Raw genomic sequence first — 13,499 nt, forward strand, 5'->3', positions numbered from 1 at the left:
TAGCACAATTTTGCATTCAGACAATGAGGGACAAAAGTGTTGACACACTTCCGTAAAATGGCCCCTTTTTGCATAGTGGATATACTTATCCCCTTCCCCTGTCTACCCCAACCCCTTCCCCCCAAAATCAATGTTGAATTTTGGACCCTCGAGTCTTTTTTTTAGTTCAGACAACATTGATTCGGGGGGTCGGGGGATTTACGGCGTTTAAAAGGAATGAAATAATAAATGAATTAAATGTGTGTTAAAAGCACCCGTTTTAAATAAGTGTGTCAACTACTTTTGTCCCTGATTGTAGGTGATAACTATGTATTCCCAAAGACCAAACAAAACAACAAGATGAGGTCGTTCCAGGCGTCTTGGCTAAAGACCTAGCCTTGGCTGGTGTACAGCGAGTCTGAAGATGGTGGATATTGTTAAGTGTTGTGTTTTGTTTGCGCACTTAGCGTCAAATATCACGCCAGGCGCTCTTGTGAAGTTACCAATGAAGAACTGGAACAAGGGGACGGATATCCTCAAGGACCACCAAAAAAAGGAATACCATATAACTGCATCACTAAGATATGCAAGGCCAAATGGTGCAAAATTCAAGAATTCAAATTTGATCACATTCAAGGTTAACGATCACATTCAACGATCACATTTCGCATTCAAGACATGAAAATTAATCAAATTCAACAGGCATCTCGATCATATTCAAGGTCATACATCACATTCAACACGAAAATTCCAGACATTCACATTCACCACATCGAAAATTAATCAATTTCAACAAGCATCTCGATCACATTCAAAGTCACGCATTATATTCAACAAACTATGGAAGCCAAATGCTGCATAATTTAAGAATTCAAATTTGATCACATTCAAGGATATCGATCACATTCAACAATCACCTTAAAAGTCAACAAATCTCAACATGCTTTGCGCTACTGACTATGTAGCCCCGGGTGCATGCCGGGAGATACTATTTGCGAGGGAACTCAAAATGGCGGGAGTGTGGGACAGAGAGTCCATTCGCAACGAGGTTCGCGCTTGCATTCGTGAGGAACTAAACAATTCTCAAGGAACTCAGTCACTTGTTAACAGAACACGCAACTTAATCCGCAAATCAGCATCTTTTGCCGCGCGGAACTTGTCCGATAGTGGAAGTGTTCAACCTTTGCCTCAGAATCAAACTTCCAAGTCGAAGCGACCCTTGCCAGGTCATCCCTTAAGGTTTGGATAAAAAAAATCGAAGACGGCGACTCCCGAATCTATTCCAAAAAGTGTATACTTATTGGATGAGCCAGATGTTGAAGATGACGAGGAATACAGCTTGACGGAGTCGATGATTATCTTGAAGGGAGAGTGCGATCTTTATTGCGATGCGGATGAAAATGGCATACGATCAGAATTGGTTAACTTATTTAAAACAAAACTTCCATTCATAACAAATGGCGATTTCGACTTTGTCAGACGTGATAGGAATATTATCTCTAGTCCTGTAGTAAAGAAGGAACATGTGTGGGGTTTCAAACATGTAAAACATCTTTGCGGAGCTGGACGCTCGTATGTCAGACTCAATGTATCCAAAGACACACTAGTCGGGAATGAGGGACACCAGCTCCTGCTCCAAGTACAAGTTTGCCTTCGATCAGTGCTGAGGCTAGACCTAGTGGTTTACATGCTTTTAGTGGCTTTGGTTATGTCTTTGCGATCTCTCAGAACACTACATCAGATGCTGGCCTTAGTACTATTTGTAGTGATGACGACGAGAATGAATTAAGACCTTCAGGGGCAACCAATTCACCACTTATAGATCAACAGAAAGTGGATAACCTTGCTTCAATCTTTCCTAGGATTCCAAGAGATGTAATTGAAAGTGCTGTGATGACCTGTGGCAGTTTGAAATCTGCTGTAAATGTTCTTTTACAGTACAATACAGTAGGCAATGACCCTGTTACTATTATTGATGACGACCACACTCCAGAGATCTCAAGTGGACCAGAAACTCTTCCTCAGATGCTGCAACGTTTAAGGTCAAAGATGCAACCAAGGGGAACTCGTGAAAAGATCACGGTTGATCAAGATGATCTAGTGATGGATGTTTATAGCTTCTATAAAAGTCCTGACTTTGACCCTACTATTCCTGTTTTTGTGTTACTAAAGGGTCAGCCAGCTATAGACAGTGGTGGTGTATTACGGCAGGTTTTTAGTGATGTTTTTTATGCCATGGCAAACAATGAAGGAATTAAGAATGTTTTTAATGGGGATAAAAACAGCAAAGTACCTGCATTTAGCAATGAACTGGTTGTGAATGGACTGTTTGAAGTGTTGGGTAAAATGATAGCTTACAGCCTCATCCAGTCAGGTCCAGGATTCCCATACCTGTCTCCTACCATTTACTGGTATCTGGCAACTGGTGATCCACAGATTGCCATCCAGACGGCCACATGCTCAGATGTGGATGACATTGAACTTGCTGAGTACATCAAGAGGGTAAGTGTATTGTTTGTTCTATACAGTGAAACCTGGATTAAGTGGACACCTGCAGCACCTTTGCTGGAGTCTGCTTAATGAAAGGTTGTACAGAAAACATGCGAAGAAACGTTTGAAAAAAAAAAGAAAACAAATAGACAAACCATTCGTCTGCTTAATACAGGTTTCACTACGCTTTGGCTCAGTTTTGTTCCTAGTTTAAATTTTTGTTTCTCTTAATTCATGTTGACTACCATACATTTACTTACAATGGCAGTAGACAATAGTAATAGAAAGGGACATTTGAAATTATCACTGATAACCATATTCTATACTTGCAGGTCACAGAAGCACCAGCAGATAAGCTTAATGTCATTGCCTTTGAATCTGGCTTTATCAGATTGTTATCTGAAGCTGGAGAGAGTAGAATACTTACAGTAAGTAGAAACCTAATTTATTATGTAGTAACAAGTTAGATAGGGCACATTTAGTTAACACTACAATTAGCTGTATGTGTTTTCTGCTAAGTGCCACATGGTTTAAATAGAGGCAAAGAAATTTATATTTTTCAGTTTGGAGGTCCGTTAAATTGTTGGTTAACTGTGAAAAGAAGTAGTTTTGTTAAAAAATAGAAAAATGCTGATCGATTCTCACAAATAATTCAAGCAACAGGTTGAAATATTATTGTAACCTGTTGCTGTAAATAATTGACAGTAATAAAACAATTAAATAATGTATTCTTGCAGGCTGATAACATGCTCGATGTCCTCCAGTCTCTAATGCTTCACAACATTCTAGTGTAGAAGAAGGCAATTCTTGATCAATTTAGAAAGGGGCTGTCAATCCTTGGTTTGTAAGATGAAATATAAAGAAAGCCGGAGATGTTTGAAGAATGCTTTCTCTACCAAGGCATAGTAAGTAATGATTCTGTGGCCAGTAGCTTCATTTCCCAGCCTCTGAGGACAAGAATGCTCAAAGGGTATTCCAGTTGCTCCAGATATTCATCAAGAATTGTAATGCAGATGGCCTCGATGATTTCCTGAGGTTCGTCACTGGTACAAGGTGCTCAGCAAAAAGCATCCTTCCACGACGTGTAACGGTCTCTTGTGAGAATACAAACAGCATTTTTGCATCAACTTGCTTGCTGGAGCTAAAGCTTCCAAACCATTTCAGAAATTATGCTGAGTTTGAGGCGGCAATGCATTCGGTGATTGGTGGAAACACATTCACAACAGGATGAAATGGCAGAGTGCAAGTATAATGAATAGTCACAAATGTACTGTTGTTGTAAAACAAAATCCAGAGTTCAAATTGTTAGTTTGATGGGTGGTGTACATAAAAGTTAGTCAATACAGTTCAAAGGTGACAACATTTCAGGGCATGCTGCAGTGCTGTCAATTCCGGCATACATGTTTGGTGTGTTAAGTGTCACTATCACCATAAGGTTTGAACTTAAACGAAAAAGCTGTAACTCTGTGTGACAATTCTACTTTGGACTGAAAGAAGGGGAAAAAAATAGCCTGAAAAGTTATGTTGTGCACTTAGCCCTTCAATTCAGTGACAATGTAAGAACCTTTTTTAGTAAGTGTAACACAAAGAGGCCAGTAGACCTTAAGCAATTAACAAGCAACAGTTTTTGGAAGATATTCGTAATTCTAGTTTATATCGTGACCCTCCTAATACTCTTGATGAACTTGTGGAATGTTACAATAATACTCTAAGATCAGTATTGGATAAACATGCGCCAGTCCGGGCTCGCCACCTGAAGTCTCAGTCACGTCCTCCATGGTTTAATGATGAAATAGTGAAGGCGAGACGTGAAAGACGGCGTGCTGAAAGGAAATGGCGGGCTAGTCGGCTTAATTCTGATCTCGCTGTATTTAAAGCCAAACGAAATTTTGCATTGCATGTCATGAATGAGTCTAGACGGGCCTATTATAAACAATATATTGATGAGAATAGTTCTGACCAGGGAAGGCTTTTTCGGGCCAGTAAACGCCTTTTGAATTTTCATGTAGATAGGACTCTGCCGCCTCATTCGGATGCTCGGATGCTAGCTAATGAGATGGGCGAGTATTTTGTCCACAAAATCACGGCTATTCGGTCTGCGCTGGATGCGGATGCCAGTGGCGCAACTTCGCTTGCTACATCAGCCTCAACGTGTAGTGAGTTTTCTGAATTTTCTCCACTGTCTGAGGAGAGTGTACGGAGAATTGCTGCCTCATGTGCAAAGTCGTGCGCCTTTGATCCCCTACCATCGTCTATTCTGTCCTTCTGTTTGGATGAACTGCTCCCTGTTATTAGGAAAATTGTCAACTTGTCTCTTGAGTCTGGCGTCTTTGCAGAGAACTGGAAGAATGCTTTAGTTCACCCCTTGCTTAAGAAAGCAGGACTCAAACCTATTAACAAAAATTTTCGACCGGTGAGCAACTTGCAGGTTACATCAAAGATCACGGAAAAGTCCGTGGCTATCCAATTACAAGATCATATGACAGCCAACAACTTATTTCCTGTCCTCCAAAGCGCATATCGGCAGAATCACAGCACTGAGACGGCGTTATTAAAAGTTAAAAACGATCTTCTGCTAAATATGGACAAAGGTCACGTCACATTGCTTGTTATGTTAGATCTCAGCGCTGCGTTTGACACCGTAGATCACGGTATTCTTCTGCACAGGCTGCAGTCCAAGCTTGGCCTTCGGGATAAGGCTTTATCATGGTTTAAATCTTATTTGGCGGGAAGAACGCAGCAGGTCTCAGTTAACGGATCGCTCTCTGATAAATTTAATCTGTCTTGCGGGGTCCCACAAGGTTCTTGTTTGGGCCCCCTCTTATTTACCATCTACGCGAGTTCGCTGTTTGACATCATGAAATCTCATCTGCCATCCGTTCACACCTACGCGGACGATACACAGCTATATATATCGTTTAATCCCGTTGATAAGACCAGCGAGGCTGATGCTGTGATTGCGATTGAGAACTGTATTCGTGACGTTCGCGCTTGGATGAGAGATGATAAGTTAATGCTAAATGACGATAAAACTGAGTTCCTGATCATTGGCACGGAACGACAGTTATCAAAGGTGTCCGTTGACAAGATCAAGATCGGCCAAGCTGAGGTATCGCCTGCTTCTTCAGTGCGCAATTTGGGCACCTGGTTCGATTCTCATCTGGACATGTCGACTCATGTGACTAAGACTTGTGCTAGCGCGTTTTATTATTTGTACAATATCCGGCACATTAGGAAGTATTTGTCTCGTGAGTCCACCGAGAGGCTTGTTCACGCGTTCATCACAAGCAGGCTTGACTACTGTAATGGTTTTTTGTACGGTGCTCCTGAGTATCAAATTAAGAAACTTCAAAGAGTCATGAATGCCAGTGCTCGATTGGTTTACTGTGCACCTAAGTATTGTCACGTTACTCCTTTGCTAAGAGAACTCCACTGGCTACCAGTGCGCTTGCGCGTAGATTTTAAGATTCTCCTTGTTACATTTAAGATTCTTCACGGTGTTGCGCCTAGCTATCTTAAGGATCTTGTCTCTGTCTTACCGGTCTCACGTTACCAACTACGCCGTAACAATAATGGTATATTGTTAGAAAGACCTCGGCTAAGAACGAAGAAGACCTTGGGAGATCGCGCGTTATCGATGGCTGCCCCCTTTTTATGGAACAGTCTTCCTCTGCCAATTAGACAGGAAACATCAATCGACTCTTTTAAACGCTCTGTTAAAACATATTTATTTAAAAAGGCTTTTAGTTAGATTATTTATTTATTTATTTTTTATTTTTATTATTTTTATTTTTTTTAATATTGTAATGTTAATATTGTAATATTGTAATTTTACCGGGTGATTTTACTGGTTTTAATTTAGTTATTGATAATATTGTAATGCGCTTTTGAGTATTTTTATAGAAAAAGCGCAATATAAGTATTGAATATTATTATTATTATTATTATTATTATTATTATTATTATTATTATTATTATTATTATTATTATTATTATAAGGAATGGGCTCCCTCAGTTAAATAATTAGAACAAAATATGATCATAATTACACATGGTACAAACCAATCTGCACCAAACGTGTCCGGCAGTAGAACATTGGAAGCCACTAACTGGCAACTAACTGTTGGAGGTCACTCACCAATATTGTCAGTACCATTAGAGTCCGTTTGTTGGTTCATTAAGTTCCTTCACACCAGCCAGTTACAATATGAAGGCAACATCTCCATTCACGAGTCAACCAGCGATGCCGCCACCCGGCGTGTTTGTTGGGCCATATTTGCCATGGCATAATAACCATTTTTTTATGTCAATGAATGGAAGAATCAAGAAGTCCACCGGCTGCAGAAGAGTGTTTTCCGACCCTTTTGACCCAATATTTGTGGAACTAGTGGTACAGCATGACGAGCGCGATTATTACAATGACACGAACCGATTCCGCCAAATTGGGAATGAGTAGGCTTGATATTACCATCCCTTAAGAGCATGCCTTATGGCACGGCACCAAAATTTCAATTCAGCCATGATCCAACTTCATCCAGAGTCCTAGTAATGATCTTCAAAGAAGTCAGTTACATCAGGATCTCGGCATTGACGTCGGTTTTGCATTTTAAATTTAAGGACAAGGACTTGTAGCTCTGTGACCAGCCACGCCCTAGAGTAAGAGTAGTGGTATGCTTCTTTAAGTTGCGTCTTCTAAGGGTGGCTGTCAAAAGTGACCCAGATGTTCTAGTTTCCTATTCTATACTGTATTAGGTTACACTTGTATCAGGATTCCCTCGGTTCATACAGTTTGTAGTTTTGGCCGACACTCTAGCGGCAGGCGCGGGTAGTGGATGGTCTGAAATGTCAGCCGTCCCCACTCTCTAACCCGTGGGGGCGTGAGGAGAGTCTCTTTCGCTTATTATTTGTGGTGGAAAGTAAAGTTTTCTGTCTCTATTTTGCTTTGATCACCATCTTTTGCTGAGACCGTGGCTTTCTACAACAGAATATCGCTGGCAAAGCGTACTGTGGGCGCTTATTTTTGAAAATTATTCTAAATTTCAATTTCAAAGTCTAGCATGAAACGAGGTTCTTTCTTCCTTCTCATCTAAATTCATCATTCTGGGAGTACGGACTCTAATTTTTCACATCTTCATTCTTCACAACAAAAAAAAAAAGATTTAATTGATTCAGAGTGTGCCACGTTAGTCCTTGTTTTCCCCCAGCGGACAGAGGTATTTCTACTAAGAAATGTGCTTAATTGTGGGAATAAGAAATAAAATTTGTCACTTACCTTCCTCCATGGTTGCTCCTCGTGGCCGTGAGAAAATAACAGCCGTAGTCAGGTGACTTTTTCGGCGCAAAAATACCTTCGACTTTGCTGGAGGGAGGGGGAGGGAGAGGGAGAGGAAGTTGACATCGTTGGAATACACATATTTTTCGAGATTGGTTTAATAAGGTCTTTATTAGGATCTTACAACCATTTTTATGTTTTTCCTTTCATTAAGATTTATTTTTTTAACTTTTTGAATTTTTAACCCGTTACTCATTACTTCGTTACTCTGTTTAGTAACACCCCTCGAACTTGTTTACTTCGATTTCTCGCCATTCGGACTTGAAAGGCGAGTATATTCTCTAAAGGAATTTGTCATATTTCTTTCATCGAAGGATTGTACTATGGAATCCTTTTCGTCTTTATTAATGAAGATCGGAGACGAGACAGCCCGAGGACGTAAGTACCTTCACGAGAACAACATTGTCCATCGTGACTTAAAGCCCCGAAACATCCTCATCTCTAACCAGATGTATTGCGACTGATTGACGGACAAAGAAGCTATAAGGAAGGCGTGGGAGAAAGAACCAATTATTTGTAAACTTGTTGACTTTGGCAAGAGTAGAATTGAGATCATCCAAACTGCCACAGTTAGCTCCGCGCAAACAACGAACATTGACAGAGGAACATCTGTCTACATGGCTCCCGAATAGTTTTCTCCTGCGGGTACTTCGTTGTCTCTGGAGCAATTAAAAGTGTGCGATATGTGGTCGTACTGTATGGTTATGTTCTTACTGCTAAATCCTGACCTGCAGTATCCTTATCAACTTGAAATTTATAAACTGCACCAGATAACATACGAAATGTGCAAGAATGAGGTAGTCTGCCTATTGGCCATCAAGCAATTGCCAACTTTCTCTAACAAATTCAGCCGTTTTCAAGCTACTTCGCGGTTGATACTTGAAAGTTTCTTTGAGAAGTGTGCAGATTTTGATCCCACAAAGAGACCCGAAGCCTCGGGTTTAGTTGAAATGTTTCATCCAAAGGAAGGTCCAGTATGTAGAGAAATACCACTTGTTGTAAACCGGAGTTCTGTTCTTGAGCAACACGACTACCTTGTTGCAGAGGGTGCCATTGGAATATCAAATGTTATCTCTAGAGATGCAACGAACAGCTGCTCCTCCCTTTCGGTGCTGATTGCTGAACGCATTTTGGTAGAAAGACAAGCTGACGACCTTCCCAGCCTCAACCCTGCTTTAGATGAATGGCAGTTCTTTAGTGAGAATGTCAGTAACTTGGTGTAGACTATGCCTGACCGCTTCAATCGCTATAGAAATATAATGTACGACGTAATTGAAGCATACAAAATATTACGTAACGCCGAGATTGTTAAAGATTGATTGTTAAAGATAAAGGAAATCATCACCGCTTCCAGCGTACTTACCAAGAAAGGAAGAAGTTCACTCTTCATGGCCTCGGAAAAACTTGCCGAATCTAACGAAATAATAGTTGCCATTTATACATGTGGGATTTACATATTTGTTATTGGTTGTCGATCAGGAAGATTCTTTGTGGTTGACACTTACACGATCACGCCTGAATTTGGTGGAAATGGTGACGGCCTGCTTAAAGTGTTCAGTGGAAAAGACCTTCCGTCACAAAGAGATGTATGGGTATGGAAACGACTGGCGCTTAGTGGAGTGAAATGGAACGCCGTGCAGTCGTTTCTGATAATGGAAGAGTATCATAGGTGACAAATTACTCCTTAATTTTGGCGCGAAACTTAAGGGCTAATCTATAATTTTACATGGGAGATAACAAAATTGCTATGGCAACGTCCCGTACGTCCGTCAGTGCCAAGATGGTAGCCTGCATAACAAGCTCTCCACTTGCGTCTCCTTTTACGTGATGCTAAAAACGGCTGTGTGGTGGCCTAGCATGAGCCGTTGGAAGTGGACGTACATTTGAAAGTTCCGCAAACCCGGCTTTGAGAAGTTAACACAACAAAGTGAATATTGCCGCTTTTGTACGTTTTCCACCATACTAACAGTTACGAACATGGGAAACTAAGATTTAGACAAAAACAACCGAGGATAAAGCAGCTCTTGCATAGATACGGAATCCATCGAAACAGCCCAAGATGGCGCCTACATCAAAATGACGCTAACAGAATGTCAAAGTTTCTTATTAACACTTACAGCTATCGAAGACAACACTAAAATCCGTGAAGAACGAATTCTTAATCTGGAGGCTAGACTTGACGAAGCTCAAGTTGAAATACAAGCCTTAAAGAAACAACTCCGTGAAGTCAATAAGACAGTGGACAACACAGAAGGGTCCCTTGGGTTCACTTACGGTGAGCATGATGACCTTGTGGAACGTGTCGCGAACTGTGAAAACGAGCAGTCAACTTGTTGGGATGAGCTGACTCATTTAAACATCCATAGTCGTCGATGGAATCTAATTTTCTACAGAGTCAATGAGTCCAAAGACAAGGATTGTTTCTCGCTGGTACGTGACGTCTTAACCGAAATTTAAACCTGCCACAGGACAAAGCCTCGAATATGAAGCTTTGCGGGGCACACTGTCTTGGCAAGCCAAACAGAAACTGAGCCTGACCTCTCATTGCTCGCTTCACGTGTCGTGCTGACAGAGATTGCGTCTGGAGGGCTCGCTACAGGCTAAAAAACTCACGTATTTCAATGGGTGAAGACCTACCGAAGCGTTCTTATCCCGGCGATGAAGAAGATAAAAGAAGAAACACCTACCCACAAACCTACCGTCGTAGGAGATAAGTTAGTTGTTAATGGAAAGTTTATTTTCATTATGACGTGCCGAAGAAATGGCTCCCTGTCAACTCTTCAGTGAATACCCGGGTGGATTATGGCAATGGTACAGCCGAACAACAAGAACTATTGTAAAGTCAAGAAGAATCCTCTGCTATAATGGTCCAATCCCAAGAACTGCTTGGTCAAAGTGAGTAGGTCACGCTTTTTCTGTAAGTTCAATCCTTTCACAGAACTTTAAAATTAACTCTTAGTTGAAGACAGTTTTATTCTTACTCCGTTGTTTCTTGCCTTTAAAATCAAGCTCTATTTTTGTGTTTCCAAATACGAGGACTTTCGACCCTGAAATGGAACTCGCTATTTTCATTCTTCTCTTACGGGTCACCAAATTTTCACCTTTAATGAAAAATCTGTTTATTTTACATTGAGAGTCAAAGTCGATGTTATTGCGGATACTTTCTACGCTCTTTTTATGATACCCTCACAACTATGCCAAACCACTTTCATGGGGTGCGTTAGAAGGCATTTTTCAGCGCCTTTTTTTATTTTTCTGTTTATGTCTCTTAAGTAATGTTTGTCTAAGTCCTTTGATAATTTATTCTATTTCTACTAGTTATGTTCTGTTTTCAGCCAGTATGTTAATATTCATTTTTGTTGTGTGGGCTTTGTTAGGCTTAAGCTACATATTTAAGTTTTTGCTTGTTCATTATACAGAGCTCCGTTTACGCCTTTTGTATCAGTTTACTTCCTATTGCGAACACCTTTCACTTGTCCAAACGCTTTCGCTAACGAATTAGTGATTTGTTCTTTAAACGTGAGGGGACTATCTAACCCCATGGAAAGGCGTGAAATATTTCGATGGGTGAAAACTAAAAAAAACGCAATATTCTTTCTACAATAAGTCCATTGTTCGAAGGACAACGAAATATGCTGGACCTCAGAATGGGGGTATTCAGCCATATTTATTAGCCTCTCCAGAGCTAGCGCCGGAGTGAGCAGGCTTTAAAACGGACCATTCACTCAAAACATTACACTTAACAAATAACACAAACCCTAGAGGACCAGGTTTTGGAAGTTGAATACCACTCTCTTGTCGGATGAAGAGTATACAGGTTTAATTAAGAAGACAATTAAGGAAGTAGCAAATGAATACAAAAACAACAATGAGGTGGATGCCACTCTCCTATGGGATACCATGAAAATGAAAATTCGATCAAGCTCAGTCTATTACGCAAAAAAGGAACACTAAAATGATATCCCAGAAAAATCGTTTAGAAAACGACATTGCATCCCTTGAAAAAAGACTAGATGAGGACAATTTATCGGAAACAGAAAAGAATCAAATACTTGACGAGCTGGCCGCTAGGAAACTACAAAGAGAAGAAATGTCTATTCACAAAACAAAAGGCGCGATTATACGATGGAAAGCCCGTTGGTACAACGAGGGGGAAAAAAATGAGAAAATTTCCTAAATCTTGAAAAACGACACTTAAATAAAAAAACTATCAAAAGTTTACAGCTGTCAGATAATAGTGTCGTTAAAAAAAATGACGAAATCTTAAGGGAGGCAAAATCTTTTTACCAAAAACTCTATACTTCAACTGTCGCACCAAAGAATGATCTTTATGATGACCTATTCTTCCCGGAGGGTAATACCCTCATACTCAATGAATTGGAACAACAGGAATGCGGAGGACCTTTAACGGAAACCGAATGCTGGGAAAGTCTAAAATCAATGCAATCGAATAAAAGCCGGGTACTGATGGACTACCAGCCGAGTTTTATAAACTGTTCTGGAAGAAATTCACCCCTACCTTTTGAATGCTTTAAAATATGCGCATAGGAACGGCCTCCTTCTGATACCAAAAAAGAATAAAGCTGCAAAACTCTTAAAAAATTGGCGGCCAATTACTCTTCTCAATCGCGACTACAAAATTACCTCTAAATGCATCGCAAGTCGAATACAAAGTCTTTGTCATGGCTAATTGATAACGATCAAACTGGGTTTTTAAAAAACAGTTTCATTGGCGAAAACATACGACTTGTAGACAGTGTAATAAATTATGCTAACATAAAACAAATTCCAGGTCTGTTACTATTTATTGACTTCGAGAAGGCTTTTGATAGTCTAGAATGGTCATTCATCGAGAAAACCTTAACTTATTACAATTTTGGAAGTTCATTGGTTGCGTGGATTAGGCTCTTTTACACCGATATCAGCAGCTGTGTTCAGAACAATGGATGGACCTCTGACTTTTTGTCTTTAAGCCACGGAGTAAGGCAAGGATGCCCACTGTCCCCTTATATCTTTATTTTGTGTGCCGAGGTATTGGGAAATTCCGTAAGAAATGATACTAGGATACAAGTGTTATATCGTGACTTTGTTTTGTTATTGTTGTGTTACATTGTACGAAGTTACGTCATAGTCGTATTTCGTGTACATGGATGCGCTTGCGCAGTGAGTGAGAACTAGGAATAAAACAAGACTAGAATGTTCATGTTCAATGCTCGCGTTGTTTCATAATTTCGTCCTCGGATTTCTAAGTTACAAAATCTGGCGACGAGGATGGGATAACTTTGTGTTATACGGCTATTTCGTGCTATTTCCTACACTGTATGATCTTACTTCTCTTCGTTTCGTTCGTTTGTGCTTCCGCCCACGTGCTCGCTGGTACGTTTGGAAATCTCGCCATGGCCTCACCCTTGCTCGGTTCTGTTGGTGAATTTGATCCCTCCTCTGAGACTTTTACTGCTTACCTCGAAAGACTTGACCAGTTCTTTGTAGCCAACGATATTGGAAAATGTGCTGATGATGCCACTGCGGCTGTTGTTCGGGCAGCTAATCAGAAAAATGTCGTCGTGATGATCTCCGTCATTGGTAAGAAGACATACAGCACTCATCGCGATTTGTGCAGCCCTGAGAACCCAAAGGAAAAAGCATTTGAGGCATTATGTGAACTACCACAACAACACTTCAAGCCCAAATGATTGGA

At 40.5% G+C, this 13,499-nt stretch overlaps 2 protein-coding genes across 2 annotated transcripts; both read left to right on the top strand.

The window, feature by feature from the left end:
- The first annotated feature begins 988 nt into the window (after positions 1 to 988).
- Positions 989 to 2,936, top strand: LOC140934453 (uncharacterized). Its single transcript, XM_073384076.1, has 3 exons — positions 989 to 1,218; positions 1,677 to 2,481; positions 2,802 to 2,936. Exons 1-3 carry the CDS (start codon positions 989 to 991, stop codon positions 2,934 to 2,936), a joined length of 1,170 nt encoding a protein of 389 aa, XP_073240177.1.
- Positions 2,937 to 3,318: 382 nt separating this feature from the next.
- On the top strand, positions 3,319 to 6,925 carry LOC140934454 (uncharacterized). The gene is made up of 3 exons (XM_073384077.1): positions 3,319 to 3,374; positions 4,120 to 6,051; positions 6,652 to 6,925. Exons 1-3 carry the CDS (start codon positions 3,319 to 3,321, stop codon positions 6,923 to 6,925), a joined length of 2,262 nt encoding a protein of 753 aa, XP_073240178.1.
- Positions 6,926 to 13,499: the final 6,574 nt, after the last annotated feature.

The sequence above is a fragment of the Porites lutea genome, chromosome 4 (genome assembly GCF_958299795.1).
Source record: "Porites lutea chromosome 4, jaPorLute2.1, whole genome shotgun sequence".
Taxonomy (NCBI): domain Eukaryota; kingdom Metazoa; phylum Cnidaria; class Anthozoa; order Scleractinia; family Poritidae; genus Porites; species Porites lutea.

What these genes read in the sequence shown, in the direction of transcription:
- LOC140934453 (XM_073384076.1), top strand. Translation starts at nt 989, where the DNA reads ATGGCGGGAGTGTGGGACAGAGAGTCCATTCGCAACGAGGTTCGCGCT. An exon ending in TTGCCAGGTCATCCCTTAAG is followed by an intron (nt 1,219 to 1,676) that starts GTTTGGATAAAA and finishes ACATGCTTTTAG; the next exon opens with TGGCTTTGGTTATGTCTTTG. An exon ending in TTGCTGAGTACATCAAGAGG is followed by an intron (nt 2,482 to 2,801) that starts GTAAGTGTATTG and finishes CTATACTTGCAG; the next exon opens with GTCACAGAAGCACCAGCAGA.
- LOC140934454 (XM_073384077.1), top strand. Translation starts at nt 3,319, where the DNA reads ATGAAATATAAAGAAAGCCGGAGATGTTTGAAGAATGCTTTCTCTACC. An exon ending in GCTTTCTCTACCAAGGCATA is followed by an intron (nt 3,375 to 4,119) that starts GTAAGTAATGAT and finishes TCGTAATTCTAG; the next exon opens with TTTATATCGTGACCCTCCTA. An exon ending in CGTAACAATAATGGTATATT is followed by an intron (nt 6,052 to 6,651) that starts GTTAGAAAGACC and finishes TGGTTCATTAAG; the next exon opens with TTCCTTCACACCAGCCAGTT.